Here is a 27,707-nt window from a genome sequence, read left to right as displayed (position 1 = left end):
GTCTAGTCTAGATTAGTCTAGATATTTTTTGTTTTGAAATATACTTAAATGTACTTCCCAAATGTAATCACAGTAAAGTGCTGACTTTGAGGTTAGGTCGTAACATTTGAAAATTTGAAACAGGTTTAGAATTTGAGAATTTTTCTCTCCTCACATGTGATCAATGTCATTAAATTATGAGCATGTAATTTTAATTTTTATGTAGTCTGTACCATTTCATCATTTTAAATGAAAGCTGCAACAAGTGCTTTTTACTTTATGATTGAAGTATTAGATCTCTTAAATGGGTTGAACCTGACTGATGGAATCCAAAAAGTTCAGTAGTATTTTAGAAGAAACATCACTAAATTACAGCAATGTCCATACAACCACATTGAACAAACTTTTTTTTCTCAGAAGTCTGACTCTGCATTTCTTTTTTTCCTAAGAACTGGGCATTTGCATGAGGGGAGGAGTGTGAATGTACCCTATATAACTGGGCACACAGTCTGTTTGGGTACAGCTGCATACAGCATCCTTAACAGAGCATCCTATAGTTCAACGAGAAGGGTGAGTCTGTGATTTTCTATAAATATTTTATTGCTGTTTCTCAAGTTTATTCATTTTAAAGTGTTATAGAGTGCTCTGGCACTAAACCAGACTAGTGTCACATGTTATGTTTTTGAAATTGAGCTCTCTTTTTCTTTTGAAATGTATTAGGTGAAAGAAAAACTCAAATAAAGTGCAATTTTCCCTTTCCATCTGAAGAAGAAGAAATTGGTTATTTACAATATTATTTAGATTAAACATGAAGACTGCTCAGAAACTGTTTGCATTATTGTGTCAGTCTGCTATAGAGTTGTGGAACTGTTTTCAGTGATGAGCTTTGTTCAACAATGTAGAATCCAATACCAAAACTATATGTAGTATATGATCTCATTTAATACAGTTTATGATCTCATTTAGCCAAAGATAATATATGTGAAATAGCTTATTCTGGGCAGGACTAAATATTAAACAAAATGCAATTATGATCCCTCTTATTAATATTATTTTTTAAATTATTAACATTGTGCAGCTTCTGCAATTTGTATATAAGCTTATGACCCAAACTGTAAAAAAAATACGTGGCTTGTTTGGTGTGAAACCAATCCACTTCCACTTCATCCAAAAGGTCCCTCTTGCTCAGACATCTTCTCTCTTTAATAACTGTCTTCCTGTTGTTGTTATTATTATTATTATTATTATTATTATTATTATTATTACAACCTCTGAATCTGAGCACAGGACAGACCACCTGTGTACTGACACCATGCCGAAATTTGATCCATGTGAGAAAAACCGAGGCCGGTTGAACAGTCCAGTTTCCTGCATCAATGGAGAGAACAAGATCCTGCCTGAGTTTGAAGTGTTTCATGAAGCAACACCTCGGGCCCCCATGCCTACTGATGGTATGGTATAAAGTGTGTGTGTGTGTGTGTGCGTATGGGAAGGTTTATATCTTGGTGGGGACAAAATGTCCACACAAGGATAGGGATATCTGAAACTTTTGTGTATATTTGGCTGGTCCCTCAAAGGAAAACTGCTTTTTTTTTTTTGCTTTCTTTTTTTTTTTTTTTTAAGAAAACTGCAGCTTTTATTTAAAAAAAAGTATATATATCCTAAAAGATCCAAAAGTTTTCCATTTGGTTACTAAGATTAAGGGTAGATAAAAGTACATATATAATGTAAAGTTATGTTAGCCTACAATGATGGTATTGAGTATTTGTTATTCAAAAGCATTGAACGTGTGCTTTTATTTCAGAAAATCTCATTGTGATGAATATTAACATGTATGACAATATGAACAAGCTTGCCCATCACACTGATGCATACAGTCTCAGCAAACTGATCATCCGTCGGGGTCAAGAGTTCATCATGGGCATCGTCTTCAATCGCCCATTTAACCCAAAAAAGGACTTGTTTTTTATTGAGTTCCTGATTGGTGAGCCTCCACTTTCTGTTTATATAAAATGTGAAACAGTCTCCCTGTTGTTTGGTTTTAATAGGTTGGAGTCTGTATTTTTCTCACGTGAAAAGGATAATTCTATTATTACAGAATGCATTTGGATTACACTTTATTATAAGGTCTACAAATAAGCAGTAAAGTACTTACTGTGTGTTTAAATTGATCAACCTCCTTAGAGATCATCATAACCATTTTCTAATGTCACATTGATAAACTGGTTTAATTTGGATCATGTGATCTCGAAACAACTTATAAGTGGTGTTGGCTTTGCATTTCGAATTATCCAAAGTTACTTAAATAGCCTAAAGTTTTGATTAACCTACACTGTGTACTAAAAGGCAATGTAAATTATTTTTATATAATGTGTAAGTCATGATATTAATTAACAGGATGAGCTAACAAGATGTCAGTACTTAATTATCATTATTAAAGGCTATTCATATATACATATAACTCAGTCGGCTTTAATGTATATGATTCATTATATGCAAAGTAGGAGTTAAGTATTAATATGTCTATTTTTGGACCTTATAATAATGTGTTACCTGTAATTATATAAACCCTGGGTTTTTTCCAAAATGGGATCTGTGAAGCTACAAGCCATATGCCTAATCTGAAAGTATGTTACAGTTTGGTTTTACTGAGCTTTCTCAAATCAAACTGATTAAAATAGCTAATGTTACTAGCGAGCTAACCATGTCTACTATGGACCAGCTTGTCATTAGATAAAAGTCCGCTAACAGACAAAGGCAGCCATCAACATCAGAACAACCACCACATGCCCTCCATGAAGGCGGGCTTTTTTTTTTAAACATTAATCTTTGAAGAATAAATAAAATGCAACTACTTATAGGGTCATATTATAAGTAGATGATGACATGAGATTGTATCTTTCCATGATATTTTAAAGAATAGACAGGTTTTGTGCAGCCATTTTCATGCCTCTGCCACTAGGTTCTGTCCAAGATTCTCGGTAGCGATATATATAAAGAACAAGTGGTTAAATGTTTGTAGGATTTATATCCATTATCGTTGTAATCAGGAGATGACCTAAATAGATTTTGGAATTGATCTGAAGAGGGTCAGTGTCACAGCAAGATCAACAGCCAACCTAGTTTTCCTTCAATAGCTTCCTTCCTGTTTGTCATACAGAGATGTTACTTACACAGTCATGTTCAGGAACTCCAGCTCCATTTGGATATCTGAGATTTTTTTACCATTGGCCACTGGTTGCAAATTCTTGTTAGTGCAATATCTCAAAAATTAGGGTTAAATGTAGGATTTGTATGGATTTATCCATGCTACATTTACATTACATTTTGGCATTGATCCATATATGGTCAACAAAAATGATGGTGATGCTCAGTTTTAGAAGTAGTAGAAGTTAAGCTCTGTGGAGGACTAGAAATGTGAGCATGGAATTTTGTTGTCATTGGTAGATTCTCTTTCTCCCTAATCACTCAAAGAAAATGTTTGAGTACATTAAATATATTTTACAGTGTTGGCTCCTCAGTCCAAAACATTGCGTGTTCTGTTTGTCTTATAGGCAATAACCCCATCAGTACCCAAAAGACTTTAATCAGTATAACCTATGGTGGAAATAACCAGACCAATGATTGGAATGCCCGTGTGGTGGAGACCATAAAAACTGAGATTAAGATGGGCATCACACCAGCTGCTGACTGCATTGTGGGTCTGTACAGCACCTATGTGGGTGTTATAACCAATTCTGGAAAACAACGCTCTCAAAGAAATGAGAAGACAGACTTCTACGTGCTGTTCAACCCCTGGGCACCTAGTAAGCACAACTGTCTTAACATGTTATGACCAAGTTCAACTTAATTCTCATTTATCCAATTTAGCAGAAAATATCAATGCTGATTTGTGTGCTTGCTGCCTCACAGTGGATCAGGTTTACCTGAGCAATGAGGAAGAGAGGCAGGAGTATGTGCTGAATGATGTGGGAATGATCTACAATGGAGACTATAATAATATTGGCAGACGACCGTGGAACTATGGGCAGGCAAGAAGTTGCACTGTCCAGCTTATTGTTGAATTTCGGAATATCTGTCCATAATGGCTATCGTCTTCCTCTAAAATATCCATTTTTATTTACCAGCTGATTAACAAGCATTTCAGAAAAATTACAGTAGAAATACCTGTGCAGTCTGCTTGGTTTGGACATCACTAATCTAAATTTCATATACAAATATTTCATATAGCACTTGTATTTATCTAATAGATACTTTGTCATGTAGTTTCAGAGTGGAATTCTGGAAGCTTGCATCTTCATCCTGGATTTTGGGAGAATGCCCCTCCAGTACAGAGGAGATGCTATAAAAGTGGTTCGGAAAGCCTCATCCATGGTATAACATTTAGTATAACAAATTCCCAAATAAATTCCCAAATACAATTTACCTTTAAAGAAGTAATTTTATTTTGTGTTATATTTCTTAAGAAGGTAGTTGATCCACTAAAAATATTTCCTATTTATATTTGAATAAAAGACCAAAAATGGGTTGCCATTATTTCCTGCTAGTTATTATATTGAAAACACAGTTGCTGGTTAACATTCTAACATTGCTTATCATTTATATGTCTGTCTATACATTTTCAGATTAACTCACTGGATGATGATGGGGTCCTAGTAGGTAGCTGGGGTGGAGACTTCAGCCTTGGTACTGCGCCCACAGCCTGGACAGGCAGTGTAGAGATTCTGCGCAAGTATTTTTCGGAAGGTGGACTGCCTGTCAAGTATGGCCAGTGTTGGGTGTATGCTGGAGTGTTCAACACTTGTAAGTATAGCACATATACACTGATATATTGTACTGGCTAACCCTTTAAACTCCCTGAACAGCAGAATTCAGAATTAAATAGATTAAATAGGTCAGATTTAAATAGATCAAATTTGCAAAAACGCACCTTTTCTATTAGTTTCACTGTGTTTACTGAATAATTTATAGCAGTCAGGAAGTAAAGAATAAAATTTAACAGGAAAATAATCAATGACAGGGTGATGTGATGATACATTATATGGTCAAATGTTTGTGGTCACCTGACCATCACAACCACCCACATGCAAACTGTTTCCCCTAACTGTTACCACAAAGTTGGAAGCTCACAATTGTCTTGAATGTCTCTGTATGCTGTAGCATTACAATTTCCCTTCACTGGAACTAAGAGGCCCAAACCTGTTCCAGCACGACAATGTCTCTGTGTACAAAGTGAGCTCCATGAAAGCATGGTTTGCCAAGATTGGAGTGGAAAAACTCAAGTGTCCTGCACAGAGCCCTGACCTCAACCCCAATGAACACCTTTGGGATAAAGATGAGGCCTGACCTCACTAATGCGTTTGTGGCTGAACGAGCACAAATCCCCACAGCCACACTCCAAAATCTAGTGGAAAACATTCCAAGAAGAGTGTGATTGGTCAGGTATCCAAAAACAGTTGGCCGTGTAGCATACGTTATTACCACAAATATGATTATTTTCCTATAAGCTAAAACCTTAAAACCATAAGCAAAACCTAATAATCAATACATTTAAAATGTGCATTTGGTTAACAAAGGAAAACATCTAATCCTTGATATGTTGAAACCTTCCCTAAAGGTTTCAACATATCAAGGATTAGATGCTTTCCATTGTTAACCAACTGCACATTTTAATTATTAGGTTTGGCTTATGTGGATTGTCTGCCATACAAGTCCCTGTGAATTAGCTGAACTTAAGTGGTGAATAATTGTTACAGTATCAATGTCTATCATGATGTTCCTGACATGCTCTAAAATCTTCTATTATGGTAAGGGTTTGCTTCAGTGTTGTTACAAAGTTTTTGGTTCACCAGACATGGAACTGTTGCATGCAACAGTGTCTAGAACAATGGACACTGTCTTGTACTTTATCAAGTAAACCATAGACCAAAATGTTATACTCTGTGCAGTAGATGATAGACTACTAGACATGGAACATAGTCTTATAATGTAGATCACCAGCCATAAACCAATATTTTACACTGTATGACATAGACCAAAGTCACATACTGTATGATGCTTGAGCTGTTTTTCACCCAATGTTGACTGCAGTCCTACGGTGCCTTGGCCTTCCTGGGAGGGTGATTACCAACTACTGCTCTGCACATGACAACAGTGGCAACCTGAAGACTGACATTGTGCTGGACGAGGATGGCAGTCTGGACAGACAGGTCTCAGACACCATCTGGTGAGATAATATGATGAGTGCAGGTTTCTTGGTTTTACTTAAACCAATGTAGCAAAAAACAAAAGGGCTAGTCAACATTCAGAAATGTGAAACAGGCCTTTAGTCAGGCAAACAGACATAAACTAGACAGAAATAAATCAGTAATGTGAAGCATACTGAGGTCAAAACACTAATCAACTCAGGCAGATAAAAGCTTAGACTGATCACAGACACAATGCTGAAGCGAAACTTCACAAGGTAACACTGAGAGTCTGGGTTATTTAAAACAATTAGTATCACTGCAAACAAGTTAGTATTATTAGTAATTAAATGACTAAGTGGGAATAGATGTTTTAAAGGAGATCATGTGATGAGGTTGAGGGCTGAGTATCATGGGTGTTGTAGACAGTGGCATGAAAAATTGTAGCCCTTTCGCTATATTTCCCATATGCTGCTGGTGCCGAAATATCACTTAACCTAGCTAGTTTTTTTTCTTTTATGTTTTATATATATGTTATGTTATTATATGGCCAAAAGTATGTGGACACGTGACCCTCACACCCATAAGTGGGTCTTCTCCAAACCTTTGCCACAACGTTGAAAGCACACAATTGTCTAGAATGTCTCTGTATGCTGTAGTGTTACAATTTTCCTTCACTGGAACTAAGGGGCCCAAACCCGTTCCAGCAGGACAGTGCCCCTGTGCACAAATTGAAAACCATAACGACATGGTTAGCTAAGGTAGGTGCAAAAGAAAACGAGTGGCTTGCACCTCAACTCCAGTGAACACCTTCAGGATGAATTGGAGCGCAGACTGAGCACCAGACTTTCTTGCACAATATCAGTGCCCAAACTTACTAATGGTGATGTGGCTGAATGGGCACAAATCCTGGTCCAAAATCTAGTGTAAAGCCTTCCCAGAAGAATGGAGGCTGTTACAGCAGCAAAGGGTGGACCAACTCCGTATTATGCCCATGGTTTTGGAATGTTCACATATGGATGTGGTGGTCAGGTGTCCACATATTTTTGGCCAAATACCATATGTAATTTATGCAAAGAACATAATTTGTCTTTGCAGGAACTTTCACTGCTGGAACGAGGTGTTTTTTAAGAGGACTGACATGCCAGAAAACTACTCAGGCTGGCAGGTGGTGGACTCCACTCCTCAGGAGATCAGTGAGGGTACGACTTCACTCATTTTTAGTCGGACCTTTCAAATGGAGTAACTCACTACAAATCTGCAAATCTACAAATCTACAAATCTCACTACAGATCCATATAGATTTCAAGTCAGGTGCAAAAATCGATCAAGCAGAGTCTCCACTAAACATTCATTGATTAGAAAACACAGCAGTTTTTAAAAGTTTGACCAAATCCAAATGATTTTCATCTAGCAGAAAACGAACAGTTTTAGCTCTATCTGTTTCAAAGTGCTGACACTGGAGACTCCTTCCATAAATGTTAAATAACTGACTCCTCACAGAACTCTTCACTATATCAATGATTAGACCTTTTCATTTGTTATATAACATGTTTTTTATTTGTTTATTATTATGTCTTAGATTATGTGGAGCATCTGCCATACAAGTCCCTGTGAATGAGCTGTTACTATAGAAATGTATTAGAATGAGTGCATTAATATAAACCTGTGAACTGAATTATCGCCAGCACTACTGTCAGAGCCGTGCTGTTATGGAAGACTGAAAGATCAAGTATGGATTTCAAGTGATGTTCAAAGAAGCAGAGTTTCCCCTAAACATTCAATGATTAAAAAAAGAACAGTTTTTGAAAGTGTGCCAATATCAGTTTTGGCTGTATAACATTTTTTCATATATGGCAAAAAAGCTTTGAATACAAAAATGCTGAGGTGATAATGAGCACAAAATATAAAAAGATTTGTATCACATTATAACATCATATGTAATACAGATGTTTGACTCTTTTTTGTTTATGCTAGGTTATTACCGTTGTGGTCCTGCAGCTGTGATAGCCATCAAAGGTCAAACTCTCGGCTATTCGTTTGATGCAGGCTTTGTTTTTTCTGAGGTGAGCAGTATATCAGCTCTATCTGCTATTTTTTCAACAGATCAGATAACTCAAATGACTTACTGAAGTTCTGTAGCAGTTAATTGCAATAACAATTATTTACAGGGAATTAGTTTATAATGTAATATCTCCAAGAAGCATTATATGCATGCCAGCCTGATGTACCCATCCTGTAAAATATTTTCTCACCACCAGGTCAACAGTGATGTGGTTTACTATAAAAGAGACAAGTACGGAAACATGAATGTCATCTATGTGGACCGCACCTATGTAGGAAAGTTGGTTGTGACCAAAATGATTGGCTCCAATGATCATAACAACATCACAGACTCTTACAAATATGATAAGAGTAAGTTGCTCTGTTCTTTCACATTTGTGATTATTACTGTATTGAGTTTTTTTTTTTTTTATAGAGGAAATTATTAGTCCTAACCTCAAGCCTCTCACTCTACAAACAACAGAGATTATCAAAAATATAATCTGATATGAGATGTTTTTTCATCCTGTATTTATCCAGGTGAGTCAAAATGAGATTAGAAAACAAGGACCAGCAAGTAGTCAATTTAAATGGAGTGATTAAAGTGCTTTTTGTCATCAGCAGCAGAGAGATAATATAGTAATAGTTATAAATCTGTAGAGATATCAGCAGGGTTGCAAACTCATTCTTCTGGTCGTGAAAAGATCCAAATAAAATGGTCTTTTGATGAAACAAACTATCTGAGCTTATGAGTCAAATCAGATATTTTCCTATAACAACATGTCCTGAAGTGTTTTATTCCTCTTATATAAAGCAATGTGTCAATTATTTTTTTTAGTCTATTAATGAACAGCATATCATAGCATATTTTTAACCATTTATAGCTACATTTAGACTGATATTGTGAAATGTCTTTGAAACAATTATGTTATAGGAGTGTCACGACGGCAGATACAGACGCAACTGAAAGGTAAGAAAACTTTATTAGAAAATCTTAACAACAATACCAAATCAATAGGAAAAATCATACACAGGAAACCGGGTGGAGTCAGGTGATCAGCAAACAACTTGAACTAGGCAAAGACTATAATCATGAAACCAGAAAACAAAAAAAAAACAAGGTCAAAAAACAGGTAGACTTTAACAGAGTGCATGGCTTACTAATGACAGTTATGAAAATACTGAGCATATATTTCGCAGTCAGTGAGAAACCAGAGTCCTAATATTGTGTATATGTGGAATTGAGTCTAGGTGACTGATCAGTAATCAGATGAACTTGAACAAGCATGCTGGGAGTTGGAGTCTGTGGCAGCCATTTATGTAGGCCACATGGGATGTGGAGTTTAATGCTGAATCCAGCGTAGACATAACAAGGAGCTATAAATGGTCACTCCCTTACCAGCCTCTCTTTTTTCTGTCTCTTGAAGTTAATAATGCAAATATATAGCTTGTCAGGAAGAAGTCATAACTTAAAGGAACGATTTTACCTCTGTTACAAAGAGCTGACACTGGAGACTCCTTCCAAAAATGTTAAATAATCATCTCCATATGGAAAGCTTCACTATAAGTTTTTTTTTTATTGGTCTATTATTAGTCTTAGATTTTGTGGCACATCCATCTTTCAAGTCCTTGTGAATGAGCTGTTTCTATAGAGACTATAATGTATTAGATCGAGCAAATTACTATACACCTGTGAACCAAATTACAGCTGGCACTATTGTCAAAGCTGCTGTTACAGAAAATTATTCAACACCTTCTGCCCAACCAGATTCAAGAATTCAACAGTTCTGTGGTATAAAGCAGGAATATTGCACGTAGAGTTGGTGTGTGCTGTTAGAGGCCATACTTTCAACAAATCAATGAGAGCTCAAGGGAGAAGTTCACTTTTCTGAACACAGTTAAATCACTGGAGTTCATTGTCTAATGTTGGTTACAGGAAAGATGCCAGCTCCCACTGCACTCCCCTTTTTCTCACTTTGCCTTTTAAGCCTAATCAAATATTAATTCAAGCAGTTTAGCTCATCCCTCGAGGTTCATTTGTCATCTTCAGCATCTGGAAACTCAAGACCATTTGATGTCGTCCTCGCTCAGTTTCTTTCTCCATTTCTCCTTTGGGGATTATGGCCTGAATTTTATTTTACTTATGACAAATTGGCAGTGTCAGATGCTACAGGCACCTGCTGAAAGAAACTAACTCCTTTAGAAAGAAGAAAACAAGTTTGGATTGGATTTGTGGAAAAGTGAAATTTGTTTCTATTAATGAGTAGAGCGAATAATGGAAATCAAACTAATCTATCAAACTATTTTACAGCCCTGTCCCATGGGTTAATGTTCAGAATAAGCACCAATTATTTATTATGAATTATTTCAAAACATTTGAAATGTATATTATTGTATGTATACAATAGATTGATATGACTAAACTTAATATAAACCTTTATAACAATATGGCAGTAAGTAAAGCAAGCCCTTCTGCTATTCACCCTAATACCCATCCCTCCCTATCCCTCACACAGACGCCAGTGTTTTGGATTCCATACTGGCAGGCAGTGATGTGCAGCTGTACACGCAGGCCACCAAAAACAACAAGGACATAATGTTAACCATGACCTTTAACAACCTGAGCAAGGGACCACGCACCATCACCTGCAAAATCACGGGCAAGGTGGAATACTACACTGGAGCCACTCGGACCCAGTTCATGTTTCTCACCCATGAGGTGGCTCTGCAGCCTTTGGAATGTGAGTCAGATTATGACACCCAAACAATATGAAAAAATAATGATTTATCAGAAAAAAAGAACATTAGTGGTTTTCACTACTTCTGTGTGTTTCCATTGAAAATTAAAAGAGGATGATATTAAATAATATTATTCTGTCCAAGAGACTGCTGTAATATTTTTAATGCATTTATGAAGAGTTTAACAGTTTATTAATTTATGTAGAAAGCATGATTGAGTGACCAAGCATGTTATTTATGAGATGAAGCTTCTGAGACTGTCTGGGTGTGTATTACATAGCTAAGCAGGAGGTCATCATAGTAACAGCAGATGAGTACAAGAACTTCATCATAGGCCAGTCTTTCCTCTGCTTCGTTGTGTACGCCTTCATCCACGAGACCAACATGTCCCTCATCGGCATGGAATCGATCCATCTGGACACCCCTTCCCTTCTACTTGAGGTACATACATGTTTCCCACTGTACTTCTTCCTTATATCTTCTAGGATTTGAAACTGGCCATGGCATTACAGTTAACTATTATAAAATATGATCAATGATCATAAGTGTTTTTCTTTTTCTTTTTTTTAACCATAGTATCATCATGGTATTGGACATTGCAACACTATATTTGGCACTAGTATTAACAAAAGTATTGTGGCAATCCTCTGTAATGTGCAAGGCAGTGGACTTGATGTTGTGGTACTGAGAAGCCCTATAGTATGCTTTTGCAATGATTGTAATTGTACTTACTGACCTTCAGGTGAGCAAATTCTCTCAGGTTGGAAAGGATATGTTTGCGATCGTGGGCTTCACCAACACACTTGGCTACGACCTGACCAATGTCACTGTGCGCATGGAGGGAATAAACCTCTTTCCTGTGAAAACCAAAACGTACAGGTAACACACAGTAAGGTGAAAATTTGATGAAGAACAGAGCAGCTAGGTCAGGCCAGATTACAGCATTTAGTATGAGGCCTTGTCAAAAGTCTACTTTGTAGGTGTGTTTTAATACCTTGCCATCGTCTCAATACTGCAATCAGTCATGTATACGGAACTGTTCAAGGAGTGGACTGACATTTGTGGTTTTATTAACTTGATACCACTTTGTGCTTACATGAGCTGAATGCTTGATGAAGTAGGTAATAAAACACTTGGGGCAATAAAAAATATAGAGAAATAATCAACAATGTGGTGCTGGTTAGCACACCGAAGTTGATTATTTTACTATTACAGCATGTCCTAAAGTGTTTTATTCCACTTATACAACAGCCATATTCTAATGCTATACATTCAACAGTGCTGAGGTATACCATGTGTAATATAATACACAGTGTGTCTGTGTGTGTATATGTCTGTGTGTGTGCGTGTGTGTGTGTGTATTTTGCCTTGTAGCATCATTCAACAAGGTTCTAAAATAAAATGGATTGAGTCCTTCAAGCCTCAGCAGGCCGGCACCAAGATGCTGGTGGCCTGCTTGGATTGTGCCACTCTGAGAGATGTGTGTGGACACCTGGAAATCGTCGTACATCCTGGACACAACTAAGCAGGAAGATGCACACACAGAAAGAGAGAGAGAGAGAGAGAGAGAGAGAGAGAGAGAGAGAGACCCAATGCATTTTCTTTCTTTTTTGCTCATCTAATCACAATATTATAGATTTGTATTGATCTAAATGAATATCATACCAATTACATGTGGAGATTGCTTACAGAATCTTTCAGAAATAATGATAGTGATTCAGAAAAGTCTGCATAGTTACATTTAATTTGTTATGACACCCAATTAAGTAAATTATTAATTAAGAATGCATAATTACATTTGATATGTTATTACACTTACTTAATTCAGAAGCTGCATTAATTCTATACACTGGTACTGTTTTGTTTTTGCTAATGCATATTGACAATAAATTTCATGCGTAAAGCATATTTTATCTTCTGTTGTTATTGTGAACACCTGAATATTGATGGCAATGGTGTGCATATCACCAAGGAAGTAAAAAATGCATATGTGAAACTCTGCTTTATAGTTTATCCATTCCACAGGATTCCGTGTTAATGTAACAGTCTCTTCAGCATTAAAGTCTAAGTCGGCCATTATATTTTCCAAGTCAAAAAGTATGCATCCCTGTTGACATGCTCTAGATACTTTATTTGCCTCATTATGAAGTATAATGATTTAACACTGTAAACACACATTTACTTCATTAAACTGAAGGCACAAAATGTTCAAACAGGCTCAACCTGTCAAGTAGTTTGCTGTGAGCAGTCAGACTAGAAGACAATGCAACTAGATCTAGAAATTTCACAAGATAGAATAAAAAAATAAACCCTTTAAACAGAAAAATACTTTGTCTAAAAGAAGTTTAACAAAGCCCTTAAGAAGTCAAGGTTCAAATAGAAGTAGGCCACTTTATGTTTCTGAATGAGATGGTTCTCTCAGCAGACTGCATACTGGTGGGTGTGTCTTTGAGAGAGATAGCTGGTCACGTCTCATTCTAAATGACTCAAAAACAACCTTTAAGCATTTGTGAGTAGGCAACCAGTCCTCAGAAAATCTTCTGATTACACTCAAAGTGGTAAGCCTATGCAGCTAGCTAGACAATTTTGAGACCTGAATGTGACTTAAAAATCCTCTCTTAGAAATCCTATAGTTATGTGAATGCCAGTGCAGTCCTTCCAAGTTAAAGACTTTGAAATATGAACCATATAATAATAATAATAATAATAATAATAATAATAATAACTTTATTTATATAGCACATTTCATACATTTGCAATGCAGCTCAAAGTGCTTTGCAGTGTGATTGAAAAAAACAGAAAGAAAAAACAAAAGGTAGTCAAAATGAAATAATAAAATTCAACCTATAAAATTGTTATAAAATAATATAAAATATAAAAATAAACAGTGTGAAAAATTAGATTAAAGGTTTTTTTTTTTTAATCAGTGATTGATGGAGTCCACCAAATATTTAGTGGTCATGAGTTCCAGATCTTTTGTGCATGAAAACGTAAGGTTGCTTTACTACTCTTTTTAGGTTACATCCATGGTATATGGAGAAGTCTAGCATTAGATGATCCTGAGACACGCCCACATGCCCATCTAAGCCCACCCACTCACATCTGCTCTCATTTCCATATACAGACTCAGTGACATGCCCACATGCCAATATGAGAAAAGAGACAGAGCCTGTTGTATTGAATGCTGGAATATCTTTGCACATCTCTGAATGTGTGATGAGCTAGTGCCCTTCATTTGTCCCTGAGTCTCATGAATATCATCCTGTGCATCACTAATTTCTGTTTTGGACTTTTGATGTTGTCTTGCTTTTGTCTGGAGGTTAAGCTTATATCACTAATCAAAATCGAATAGTTTGGGGATGCTAGAGCTTTCATCATCCTGCTAATGTTTAGTATTTTGGGCATTGTCTTTCTTTCTGCCTCTTTCTCTTTCCTCTGTCTGTCTCTTTCTCTGAGGTAATTCCAGGATACACTCTCTCCCTCATGTTGGCGCAGCGGCAGGGGGAAAACTCCTCCTCTGACGCAAGAGGTGCCTTTTTTCATTTGGACCAATTCCTCCATATTAATGAGATGTGGCTGGATTTAGACAGCTCCAGGCCCAGACCGCTGTGTCTTCACTACTGGAATTCCCTCCTTCAGTTTCCCCCCCTCTCTCTTTCTGTCTCTTTCTCCTGCAATCACCTGAATGAGTCATCCATGAAAAACCTACTCAGGCAATTCCATAACTGATGTGTAAAGTACACTCAGCCTCCGCCTATTAATATGGAGTTCCCTTACACAACAGCCCCAGTTTTTATCTGCTGCCTGTGCTTTGTGAATAAAAGTCCTTTCATCCTGTCCACTGGCATTTGACAAGCTCACGCCTGACACCATATACATTTCACTCCCCAAACCATTTCAACTTGCAGCAATTTGAGGAGAAATGTTTGCCATGATGATCACATTGATTTGACATAATCAAAAAGACAAAGAGGTGAAATTTGTCATTGCACATTCTCGCCACGAGAGGGCGTAAACACTGAGCACATGAACGCATTTTAAATATATACCGTGTCTAATAAAAGCAGCAGCACTATTTCCCCTCCCACCATCTATTATAAATATTACCAAGCATATGCAGTGTTACAGAAGCCCTTCCGACACGAGGAAGTCCTATCCAGGATGATGATGGATGAACATTTCATCCCAAAACTAAATTGTTGAAGTGTTATGCTGCTGGAAAAGCCTAGGGATTTACATGGAGAAAAGTCTCCCCTGAGACGAGCTCGCCCTACTTGTGAACATGGTTGCCTTAGCATGGTTTAAATCCCCCATAAAATTATCCGTAAACCATCCTAGTAGGTCTGTATAGCTTGATAAATAAGTTTAAAAATGTTAAATACGAATGAATTATGAATAATGAAAACCGCAGCCAAATTGGTTCAATTATTATTATTTTCAAACATATTTATAAGAAAATGTAGGCCTGTGAATAGCTGTGAAAAGCAGTAGATGATTTTTTTGCACAGTCAGTGTTGCCAGGTAGAGTTCCACATATGTTTTCCATAACTTTTCTTCTAAATATTACAATGATATAATAGTCGTGATGTTGGACGTATAAAGTATAAATAACAAGTATATTTGGAATATTCATATAGGCTATAGGAGCATAGGTTTTAAAGGTTTTATAAGAAGAACACTGACTTTTGATAGCGCGGGATGGTGTCTGGGGTGATTTTGTCAGTACACCTGGCAACCCTGAATTCTCTAGTTCAGTACTGAGGATTGCAACCTCAAATAATATTATGTAGGTGTGCTTTTATGTAACATAAAACCTCCAGACAACAACTTAGGCTAATACTAATGACTAAACAATTAAAGGGCATTTACAGGACCAGGAGCTGAGCCCAGATAGAGTAAGTGTCAGAGCTCAATCCTGAAGTGTTACTACATTTCACCCCGGGCTTCAATCTTAATTATTCTAAACCCACCTTAATTACTCAGCAGAGGGGCGTGAACCGGAAACAGGGAGCACTGTGCGGCGCGCGCGAGCCTGACGGGGATCTCGGTTACGCAGTGGCAGGGAGGGGTTTTCCACTGGCTCGGGAAAACCGGGGAAACTTTTTTCATGCCCAAGGCCACATGCTATAACATATACACATATAGACTCCTTAAACACACACATGCACATATAAAATTGTGTGCAAAGTCACCACAATCCAAACGACCCTAAAAGCAGCCATGCTCAATGAGGAGTGCATCACTGTTATAGTAGACTATACTTACTCAATGTAACAGCCGGAGCATGAAGGGTGACGTCATCCCCATTCATAAGAACACCACCCAAATCTAACACAGTCTGATTCACATCAGATACACGACATCACAACTTTATATTATGTATTAGATTACTCTAACTATAGATAGTAATGATTAGTGTTCAGCACGGCGGACTGAATCAGTGTGTAAAGTGAATAAAATCTCAAAAGCTTCATCTAAATATAACGAAATCCATTCAACATTTCACGTTTAGTAGATCTACAGTAAACCTTAGTAGATCTGTGCACTCGGTGCGTCCTGGCGAGCTTCCTTCAAGAAGATCAAGACAAGGTATGTGACTGCTTGAATGTAATAGTCTACTGCTTTATAAATCCATACATATTAGTACAATTTATTTACTGTACATAGGCATTACACGTCCAGGCATTTACTCTTGCTCCATCCCAAACCTCATACTGGTTAAAGAAAAGTGTTAGAGTTTAGAAGGATGCGGTTTGGGACGGAGCCTGAGTGATGCTTGTTTCAGTTATAGGACACTTCCTAGCATATAGTGATGCTGCAGTCCTGTAATCTGGCTCCTGTAATTGCTGTAATTACTATAGGTGATGTAGTCTAAGTTTTGGTATACAGCAGTGTTTTATGGGATTTGGAAAGAGCACTGAAGGGCTCTCAGGTGTGCTGTCACGGTGGTCTCTATGTCGTTGCACAACAGTGTGCTTTCGGATGGTATGAGTGGTGGTAGTCATTCCCCTTCACTTTTAGCTCGCTGTGCTAGAGGGGGAGTGGGGTCAGCCTTGTCTAGCAAATGAGAAAACGAAGAAGCGGGGAGTCCGACGGGGGACATTTACGTCAACCACGCCATGTGGGCGTGAAGCACCATGAGAGAGAGAGAGAGAGAGAGAGAGAGAGAGATTACCGCACTCCTTTAACGGGGTGCACCATTTCACTCCGCTCCACTGTGCGCGTAAAAAGGCAACGGGCACCAAAAAAAGGAGAGAGGGAGAGTAAGAATTCTAGAGAGACACACAGAGAGAGAGAGAGTCCTTGAATTGCCACTCGATGCAGTCGGCTATGTCCAGCGCTCAGTTTTCGCAATCTTTTCCTTGTACAACTATCTAAAGGTTGGCACACTCTCATGGTTTTACCTCCCGTAGGATGGGATTAACTTTGTCCGGAAGATACATCTCACTGGTGCTGGCTGTTCAAATAGGTGAGTATTAACACAAATAGCTCTCCTTTTGTGTGTGTGTGCGTGTGTAATGCTACACTGGTTTGTCCTTTGCGCCCTGTGTTTATAGTAAATTAAATCTTATCCATGTAAGGCACTGCTTATCATTTCTTGCATGCGTGTACATAAAAGGTCATTTTTTGCCATTACGCATACACATTAAAATATGCACACGCAGCATTAAAAAATGCAACATTTCAAGTGTTCAACCCTGATTAGCTGTGCTTTGTTTCTTTTCGATGCTAGCCCTTGGTTTTGTAATTATGGCGACGATATGAAAAAAAAAAATGCGTGTAGTGTGAAGCCGGATGTCCAGTGCGCATTCTTCTGTCATCCCGTTGGGTAGAATTTGGTCCTCACCTCTCCGGTCCTGTCCGACAAAAACAAGGAGCAATAATCCTATCAGGAGTGGGACCGCCTGCTCTCTATAATACTGGAGACATAAATTATTCACGCCCCATCCGAAGGAAAAAAAAAAAAAAACTATAACAACTGAATGGGGGCATAACTGAATAACCAAACAAAAAGAAATGCAGGCACATACAGGAATTTTAAAGCATGCTTATTAAATCTATAATAATTTCGTGCATTTGTGAAATAATACACTGAACTTGTTCTAGTTACTAAAATAAAATAATCTCATAATCTCACGTGTTTCAGAGTATAATTCTCAAAGCACTTACAGGCTGCACGAGCTCAAAATGATAAAGGTCTATATGTAGAAGCACGTGAGATACCGCAGATTTATTTGTGTGTAGATCTGATTAGATTTGATTAGATCTGATTAGATTTGATAGTGTGGAACAGTCCCATCATGCTTTAATTATAAATTAACCTTTAGAAGGTGTGTAAATTCTTGTCAGATCAGGTGTGAGTTGCAGCAGGACAGTAACCCAGTTGAAGTGCATTAATTCACCATTCTCCTCCTCTTCCTCTTCCTCTTCCTCCTCCTCCTTCTCTTCCTTCTCCTCCTCCTCTTTTTTTCCATTAAGCTCCATGCTGCACTCGTTTTCACTCCGATGAGGTTGTCGTGACCATCACAGGCGAATCTATTTCAGCTACTTCTATATATAGACGTGCGGTGGATTAAACGCGTATAAGAACAAATCGGTGCGTTTCGCAGGAACAGAATCATATGAGGAACGGTGTGTGAGAGCAGGACGTGAAGACAGGGTAGAAAGGGAGAAAGAAAAAAAAATGTCTGATAACGAAATTACTACCTAGGACCAAGCTTTAGGATTTCTACGAAAATGCCGCAAACGGATTCACGCAGAAAGCGCACGTGACGCTTGCTGTATAATGATAGCGTGATCATGCGCAGCTACAGAGAGAGCAGAGAGATCTGTCGGCGCCATTTTTAAGTCAGTAGCTACTACTGAAGGAATCGTGGCTTGTTAATTATATATAAGAGGAACCGAGAACAAGTGGATCATGTGCACTATGTGCAGATCATCTGGGATGACAGGAGCCACCGTGGGAAATGATTTTCAGTCCTTATCTAGTCCATACATGTCTATCTACAGATGCATCTGAAACAGCCTAGATTTATATATTTTCAGCTTATATAGTGATTATATATACATATATACATATATATACATTTACATACGTAAATCAGGATTGCATGTAATTGCCAATGTCAAGACTATAGCCATTCTGGAAGACAAAATTCAGCATCATTAGTGCTCTGAGTTATGCAACACAGGAGGAGTGGTACATATGTGTGTATACATACGGTGTATAAAGGTGGAGCCCTATTTTAGCAACATCGCAATTTTTTTTTTTTTATGAAACAGGGAATTTGATAGTAGTCCAATGAGCAAAGCCACCGCCTGACACTCCATATTAAAGCCCAAGATAAAGTTTTACAGAAGTAAAACACTGAGGCCAAATTAGCTGTTATTATTATTATTATTATTATTATTATTATTATTATTATCATCCAATAATTCCATATGCTCTTTAGAAGGCAGTGTCTAAAAACAAAAATAAAGATTTTTTTTTTTTTTTTTGGAGAATAATATGTTATCTACTGGGATTATGGCTACAACAGTTTGATCAGTTGAGAAAAATCTCATGTTTAACGAACCCGGAGATTCGATACAGCTTCATATTCAAAATCATTATTTACAATAATACAATTCAGTACTATAAAGAATGCAATAAGAAGAAGAACTACTACTACTACTACTATTGCAATTATTATTGCTACTATAATAATAATAATAATAATAATAATAATAATAATGAGACGTGCAATGCAGTAGAGCAGCTCGTGCGCTAAAATTCTTTGTTTAGGATCCATCTCACACAATGCCACATACACTGCAGAAACACACACCCCGGTTCCTCCCAGCCAAGTGCATTACTTCATCTATCTATCTATCTATCCCTCCCTTCCTCTCTCCACCTCCCGCGCAGAAATGATGAAATTATTTCAGCAAGGAACAATTTCATATGCATCATGGCTATAGTCATACAAAACAACTCCAGCAACCTATTAAAAATATATATATTTAGAGTGAAGTAAGCCGATGTAGGCTAATGAGAACCTAAATCTGGATGCGTTGATTAAAAATAAATACATAAAAATGTGTTTATGTGTATATACATATATACACACACATCAAATACAAACACGGGACGAATTATTAATGTAATAAAGTACATGCAAAGAAAATGAAATGGCTTTTGAAATGGACCATATAAAGTGGCTACAGACTGTAATGTTACTCAGTCCCTGTTTCCACCCTGCTTAGGTTTAACAGTTACATTTCTGAAAGCGAGCTTTTATATCATCATCCTCCTCCTCTTGTTGCAGCATATTTGCTCCAGACGGTTGGAGCGGCGGGGAAATGTGACACCGTGTTTAAGGGCTTCTCAAACTGCCTGCTTCAGCTGGGAGAGAACATGGCCAGCTATCCACAGGAGCTGGACGAGAAGGAGAACCTGCAAACCATCTGCACGTAAGGGTCAATTTTTAAGCATGCCGTTTTGTCCACGGTTTTGAACGCGCGCCTGTCATGTGGGGTGCGTGCGTAAGTGCGTAAGTGTGTGTGCGTGCGTAAGGGCGTGTGTATGTGTGTGTGTTCGTGTATGTGTGTGTGCGTAAGGGTGTGTGTGTGTGTGTGTGTGTGTAAGGAGCCAGATGGTTTGGGGAAGGGTGGAGGGGGCTTGTTTAACTCCACACCTCCGCCTTCAAAATCACCTTAATCCAGCCATCCGTTCATCATACATCATATCCAACAAATAACGCGCCACGCGTAAACCTTTCTCTAAAAACAGTTCATTTTACACTTATAGAGCTCTTACAGCAGGAATTTAGCGCTCAGCAGCGTGTAGTGTGTGTGACCACAGAGAGACAGAGAGAGAGAGACAGAGAGAGAGAGAGAGAGAGAGAGAGGAGGGGCTGTAGTCACATGCTCTGATTTTTCCCTGCGGGCTTGCACTGTTGCACTGAATTACTACTGCTTGGGTTTCCCTCTTTCCCCCGGTTTCCACAAGGACAAACAGCGCAGAATGAATAATAATAAATAAAAAGGGTTAATGTGGGATTAATGATGGATTTGTTATGGGCAACATAAAACCAACATTATTATTTTTTCCGCATGGGCGCTATAGCATGAGGAGTAAATTATTTCGTTGTCATGATTTATTAAAAAAAAAAAAAAAAAACTACTGTTTTTATTGACTTATATATATATATATATATATATATATATATATATATATATATATATATATATATATATATATATAGGGAGTTATTAAACGGAAATGTTTAGAGGAGTGAAATGTATTCACTTTTAAAGTAAATTTTATGTAAAGTAGTAAACTTTCTGAAAGGTGATCATGGACAGTCATTTAAATGCATAAAGGAAAAGTGACTAGACCTACATATAATATCTGAGACATAATCATCCTCTAGCCTGTCATCATCTTCATTTTTCTTTGCAATGAGAGCTCTCTCTTTTATTGCCATGTGCACTGAGAGATAGTGTAGAATAATGGCTTTAAAGAAATTCTTTACATCATACACTTTCAGACTGACTCTTAGCCTACTGATACACCCCCTTTCCCTCTAAATAGATAGAATAAATAGAATAGATAGAAACAAAACCATGGTCCTAGCTGTAGGCATGCACAGCCTGTTTCTTAAAACACCGAACAGTGTAATATTCCTTTACACCTGATATTGACTAGCCTACAAAAAAAATACCACACTCATATAATTAAGAAAATGTTATTAACAATGGTCTTGCCCACCTTGCCATTCAGTGGTATGATCCATTTATAAATAAATAAATAAATAAATAAATAAATGCAAGTAACAGTAACAAAATCAGCGTTCGTTTTTTTTTTTTGTTATATTTATATATTTATATTTTTAAATATGTTTTATACGTTTAAAATGTACATTTAAACTATTTTATTTTCTTAACATAAAAGCGATTAAATAGATAAAGGCGTATATATAGTGCATGTATATATATATATATGTGTGTGTGTGTGTGTGTGTGTGTGTGTGTGGTGTATGTATGTATGTATGTATGTATATATATAATTTTTAAAGGTATGCTATAGGAAAGATTTGAAGGAAAGATGGTTTTTTTTCACTCTCACTAGCTTGTCTTGTCATTTGCTCAGTCAGAAAGCAAGCTTGTGGTGGATGGTTTGAGCTGTTAAGACGCTAACGTTGATGAAACATTGATTTTTTTCGCAGATATTGGGACGACTTCCACTCGTGTGCCACCACAGCGCTGGCGGACTGCCAGGAGGGAGCGACGGAGCTGTGGGAGAAACTCAAGAAGGAGTCGAGAAACCTGGAGTTTAAAGGCAGTTTGTTTGAACTGTGCGGTGAAGGAAACGACGCGAGCACACCATCAGCCTCTCCAGCCGGGCTCCCCCTGCTGCTCAGCTCCCTCTCCGCCCTGCTCACATGGATCCAGTTTTAGCGCCCAGCACCAAACCCAGAAGATCACCACAAAGACATTTTTAGCTCACATGAAAAGAAGAATACGGGAAACCTTGGGTGGGGTGGGTTGGCGTGGCGGTGGGGTTGGGGTTGGGGGGTGGATTAGGGGAGGGGAGGGGAGGGGGAAGAAGAAACCAACAAACGAGTGCTCTATCTCCACGACCATACGAAGAAAAAGAAATAATAGCCTAAAATATGACGATCAGAAATCATCTTCAGCCAAAATGGATTTATTACAGCGCTTCATCCGGAGAAGACGACTTGATTTTGCTGTAGACAGTGGCAATAAGGCGTCTTCAGGGAATGCTCCATCTGCCTGACCTGGGAGTCCACTTCATCAAATATTTAACAGATGTCGATTGAAAATCATGGTCATTTTTTTGATGATCAATTTGTGGAATTACATTAACGCCTGCAACGAAGTAATTATTACTGTAGGCTTGATAATCTAATCTATCATGCATAGAGAAAGAAATCCTCTCTCTCTCTCACACACACACACACACACACACACACATGAGCCAAATTCCACTCAGCGTCTCATTTCCTCAGAAAGGAGGTGTTCTGTTTTTGTCAAATCTTTGGAATTTTTTAGTTGCCAAATTTCTAACTCCATGATAATGTTGCTGTAATGGAGAACAAGCCTGTGTGATGTCTGACCTGTAAACAGCGCTGAATCACCACTGCAGAAAAAAACCTAAGGGGAACAATCCAATAATCTGATTATCATCTCTAATAATGGCAGATTGATAATAACACCACTAATAATAAAACCTCAGGAATGATTTTAGGCATTTAAATGGATAGTTCAATCAAACAGGCTGATGCAGCTAACAGTGAATGAAAGCTAGTAACTTATGTGCCAGTTATCATGAATGTAGTCTATTTGCATAATGCTAATTGGTGGCTATTCGCTTTCCTACACTGTTAGCAACATTAGCATTTTTGACGGAATTATTCTTTAATCGATGGTAGATTGTATGTTCAGTAAATGGTGAAAATTTTTGGGGGAGATGTTAAACATGTCAAATGTAGCGAGAAAAAAAAATGGTGAATGATTAGACTGTTTGACCAGTGTTTCAACCATTCCAAAATTTATTTATTTAAATTTTTTTTTAATTTATTTTTTACAAAAATGATTTAGGGGGAGGGGCTTTTAGGTTATGATAAATAGTAGAGAAACTAAGTGATACGCCCAAAGCCGCATACCACCGTACAAAAAAAAAAAAAATATATATATATATATATATGATTATTTTCTTAAAAATGCATAATTGAATGTTATGACGTCATACTACAAGTAGGTTACGTAGAGGTTACATACGGGACACTTGTATTTTCAGGCTTAAGATTAGCATTTGAAGTGGTGAACATTAAGATTTTTCTTTATTTCCTTTTCTTTTGTTTGTGTTTTGCGTTTATTTGATTTTACACAAGTATGTGTCTTGAAAAAAAAAAAAAAAAAAAAAAGGCCAGCATGTCAAACCAGTGCACCACTGCGTAGGTTCTTATTTCACGCATGCGCAGTACTAAAGCAAACTCCCGTGTAGTACAGTAGTATGCAGTTTTGGCCGTAGGCTAACGTAGCACGATCTGATTGAGGATGAGATTTTACCGGCTGGATTCAGTGGATAAAGTGAAGTTAGCTAGCTGTAGGCTGCTATCTGATGTTGCCAAGGCATCTCGTTTCACTGCCTTCAAAAAAAACGTGTATTTTATTTGTTCGTTCGTTTTGTTTCTCCAGGGGATGTTGCATATAAATATAAATATATATATAAATATTCCAGAAACCATACAAGTATAAATAAGAGACGAATTATGTGAGAAGAGTTTGAGATAAAGAGAGATACTTTAACAGAAACCGTTTTAAAAACAGATTGATATACAGGTATATAAAAGATTGCTAATAAAAGAGGCATAAAAAAGCATTAAATAAATGAGTTAATGTTTGAAAAAAAATGTGCATGGTCTGTTTTGTTGATCTTAATCATGACTGTACTGTTTAAAGAATTATGATATTGGAAAATGTTTTAAAATAATCAATCAGTAGTGGGCAAAATTCATCTCTAAATGCTTCAGGGCAAATTGTGTGTGTGTGTGTGTGTGTGTGTGTGTTAAATCACCTTGTCTTGCACAGCCACACATCTTGGTGTGGTCTATTGATTTGTGTGTTACTGCAGCTAAATCATGCTATACCTACACTAACATTAAGACCTACACTAAACAGTGTTCTCTGGGTAATTAAATGTGAGGTTTCTCTGTGTAATAGGGTTCTACTTGGATCACTTTTTGAAATAGGGAATGCTTTTTCAGCTGAAAAGATTTGCTTCTCAAAAAGGGCTAAAATCTGCAGGCTTGGCCTATATTTCCACTTTATTCCAGTGTAAATGTTCCTCTCAGCATTTACTCCAATAAATTTCCCCAAACCACACGTAATTTGCCATCTTAAATCACCACAAATCAACAAATAGACGTGTGCAAACACTCACATTGCTTCAAATTTAGTAGACCCTGGTGGCTTGGACTGAACTAATTGAGCTAACATTACAGTGCTTATGACCAGCATGCATTTATCCCAAAATCAGGGTTAGTATAAATAACTATAAATAAGTCTAACATTGATATAAAGTCAGCGTAGTAAAAAAAAAAAAAAAAAAAAAAAAAAATCCAGCTTCATACAGACAAAAGTGATGAATCCGAATTTTTTTTTTCTTTTAAATGTATTTGACACAAAGAAGATGCTTTTTCGTTTAGGGTTTTTAAGAAAGCAATTTGGCCATATATTAAACATGCAAAAACACATTTTTGTAATGATAGGATAATTAAATAAACACAATATCAGATACATTAAGACTTCAGGTTGATCAGTTTTCTCATGGGTTATGGCTCAGAAAGGTGATGTGATTTCTGCTCGTCCACATGACTGGGATTGTATAGCTACAGCACTGGGTCAGTGAAGAGAAGTGTTGATTCATTATTAATAAAGCACAAAGCAGACTGAGTGTACTGTAGTGTCCAGGCTTCCACTCTTCCACAGGGACAAGACTGAAATATCATAATCAAGAGAAAGATCAGCGATTTCAGATCAAGCTTTAAGCTTTAATGGACCAAAAATGAAATATGATTTATCCGACATTAAAGCTTTTGCACTGTAGCTCATTACAATTTCAGTAAATTGCAAGAAAAAAAGGAACTAAAATAAACTGAAGCATTTGAGCTGAAATATAAAATCTAGACAATGCAAGAATTGTGCAAGAGAAGCAAGCTGTGTAAAATGTAATACACGGAGTGTTTCTGGCTGGCCGACATCGAGGCTCAAATAAATGACAGGCTATAAGCTGACAGTTTGAAATAATAAATAAAATATGAGCGCATGGGTTTTATTATAAATTATTCATACACTGGAATGTCTGTAAATCGGAGCTTCACAGAATTAGACCTAGAACTGAAAATAGTCATAAAATTTTTGGACGAAATCATGAATAATCAAACGCCATCATTTAAAAGAACCTTATATTATTATTGATTAAAATGAGATGGTTCATGTTTATCACATTATGATATAATGTTGATATCTGACATGCTTTTTTCTTTTTCTTTTATTATGCAGATAGATTTGTGAAAACATTTAGATAGTACTAAAAATGCGAACTTAGCTTTACATAGAAAAGAGGACGAATTTAAAAAAAAGAGAGAAAAAAGAAGAAAAAAACAAGCACTTTATTGTGTTCGGTTTTCATAAATGTGAATATTAATATTTCAGAAAATTATTGATTATTGATCTTGGTCCAGTCGATTCGAATAAGCTACTGATCTGAAAACGAAAGATGATTATTATATTTATGTAATAAGATTGATGCAGATCGTTTTCACATGCAGTATTCTCATCACAAAAAATGCATTTTCTTTCTTTCTTTCTTTCTTTCATTTTCTTTCTCTCTCTCTCTCTCTCTCTCTCTCTCTCTCTCTCTCTGGTGACCAACACCACATTCTCCTGTCATGTTCCAGCCTTGTTAAAGAGCTGAGGCTGAGGAAATGAAACGGTAGGCATATACACACAGTTTTATTCAAACATGAATATTGAAATAGGATACACACAAAGCTAATATTTTAATCTTCATGTGTTTTAATGTGTTAGTGCTTTCATGGTCACATCATGGTCACAGCAATTTTCCTGACAAACCAGTAGAGCTTCAGTAGAAAAAGCAGTGGAGAAAGTGATGGAGAGATATAAATCTCCTCAGAAAAGTCTGGATCCATTATATCAGCATACGAGTCAATCAGACATTGTTTCATTTGGGTTTGGGAGGCTTGATCAACATGCTCAGGTCAGTGCCAGCTACACAGGGAACATATTACCACTTAATTAACTAGCCAAACTTCTTGATGTAGGAGCTTTTCTTCACCAACAGATTCAGATGGCATGGGATAGCCCAAAATAAACCAGATTAACAGAAAGAAGGCATGATTTTTATACATAATCCTTGTTGCATTTTGGGTTGGTACTCTTGATCAGCTGCCCTCTCTTTATCGTATAGTCCAAAACTGCTGAGCTGGTGATATAAATGACCTTAAAAGCACTCATTAAAGCCCTAATGAGCAGATGTGCTAGGTTATTGAGAAGTTGCTGGGCAGGTGAAATTAAATGGATATGTGGATACACGGTCAAATATGAGACCTTATGCTTTAATTTTAAGGTCATTTAAACTCACAAGTCATTCCAGCAGGATTATTCAACAAAGTAGTTCGTGAATTTAGGAATGAATGAGGCAGGCCAGTGTATTCATTCATTCGTTTTCAGTAAGTGTTTTATCCTGGTCAGGGTTGTGGTGGACCCAGGAACAGTGGAATATACTCTAGACGGGATGCCACTGGATCGCACGGCACCACGCAAGCACATACACATTCACACCTAGGGACAATTTAGAGGAGCCAATCCACCTGCTAGTATACCTGGAGGAAACCCACATGGATATGGGGAGAACATGCAAAACTCTACAAAGACAGCAATGTGAGCTCAGGGTCGAACTGGGAACCCTGGAGGTGTGAGACAGCAACACTACCCACTGCACCACCATGTCACCCTGGAGCAATATAAAGCCAGGAAAAACATCCTTAAAGTCCCAGGACCAGATGCTGAGTCTAAATTTCCATTTCTCACACTCATAGCTACAAACCTTTCTTTCATTTATAGTCACATACTAAATAATGCTCCAACATGAATAACTGAATAACACAGTTACATTTAAGGATTTAATCTGTATCTTAATCCAGACTTAACCCTTTTCTTCAAACATCA

At 37.3% G+C, this 27,707-nt stretch overlaps 2 protein-coding genes across 2 annotated transcripts; both read left to right on the top strand.

The window, feature by feature from the left end:
* Window positions 1–1,290: 1,290 nt before the first annotated feature.
* On the top strand, window positions 1,291–12,723 carry f13a1a.1 (coagulation factor XIII, A1 polypeptide a, tandem duplicate 1). Its single transcript, XM_034304597.2, has 15 exons — window positions 1,291–1,430; window positions 1,784–1,963; window positions 3,534–3,785; window positions 3,892–4,010; window positions 4,246–4,353; window positions 4,605–4,782; window positions 6,070–6,205; window positions 7,263–7,366; window positions 8,142–8,230; window positions 8,426–8,579; window positions 9,142–9,177; window positions 10,724–10,948; window positions 11,227–11,387; window positions 11,689–11,825; window positions 12,321–12,723. Exons 1-15 carry the CDS (start codon window positions 1,292–1,294, stop codon window positions 12,469–12,471), a joined length of 2,169 nt encoding a protein of 722 aa, XP_034160488.1. The 5' UTR covers window position 1,291; the 3' UTR covers window positions 12,472–12,723.
* A 4,365-nt stretch (window positions 12,724–17,088) lies between these two features.
* nrn1a (neuritin 1a) lies at window positions 17,089–22,481 on the top strand. Its single transcript, XM_026944830.3, has 3 exons — window positions 17,089–17,415; window positions 20,255–20,399; window positions 22,157–22,481. The coding sequence occupies exons 1-3, from the start codon at window positions 17,361–17,363 to the stop codon at window positions 22,386–22,388; spliced, it is 432 nt and encodes a 143-aa protein (XP_026800631.1). The 5' UTR covers window positions 17,089–17,360; the 3' UTR covers window positions 22,389–22,481.
* The last annotated feature ends 5,226 nt before the right edge of the window (window positions 22,482–27,707 follow it).

The sequence above is a fragment of the Pangasianodon hypophthalmus genome, chromosome 1, assembly GCF_027358585.1.
Source record: "Pangasianodon hypophthalmus isolate fPanHyp1 chromosome 1, fPanHyp1.pri, whole genome shotgun sequence".
Taxonomy (NCBI): domain Eukaryota; kingdom Metazoa; phylum Chordata; class Actinopteri; order Siluriformes; family Pangasiidae; genus Pangasianodon; species Pangasianodon hypophthalmus.
The sequence above is the reverse complement of the archived record's forward strand: the minus strand, read 5'-3'. Positions and strand labels throughout refer to the sequence as shown.

Excerpts from the sequence above, each read along its gene's own strand:
- f13a1a.1 (XM_034304597.2), top strand. The coding sequence starts at position 1,292 with ATGCCGAAATTTGATCCATGTGAGAAAAACCGAGGCCGGTTGAACAGT. Across the intron at positions 7,367-8,141 it reads TCCTCAGGAGATCAGTGAGG|GTTATTACCGTTGTGGTCCT; the intron begins GTACGACTTCAC and ends TGTTTATGCTAG. Across the intron at positions 11,388-11,688 it reads CCCCTTCCCTTCTACTTGAG|GTGAGCAAATTCTCTCAGGT; the intron begins GTACATACATGT and ends ACTGACCTTCAG.
- nrn1a (XM_026944830.3), top strand. The coding sequence starts at position 17,361 with ATGGGATTAACTTTGTCCGGAAGATACATCTCACTGGTGCTGGCTGTT. Across the intron at positions 17,416-20,254 it reads GGTGCTGGCTGTTCAAATAG|CATATTTGCTCCAGACGGTT; the intron begins GTGAGTATTAAC and ends CTCTTGTTGCAG. Across the intron at positions 20,400-22,156 it reads AACCTGCAAACCATCTGCAC|ATATTGGGACGACTTCCACT; the intron begins GTAAGGGTCAAT and ends TTTTTTTCGCAG.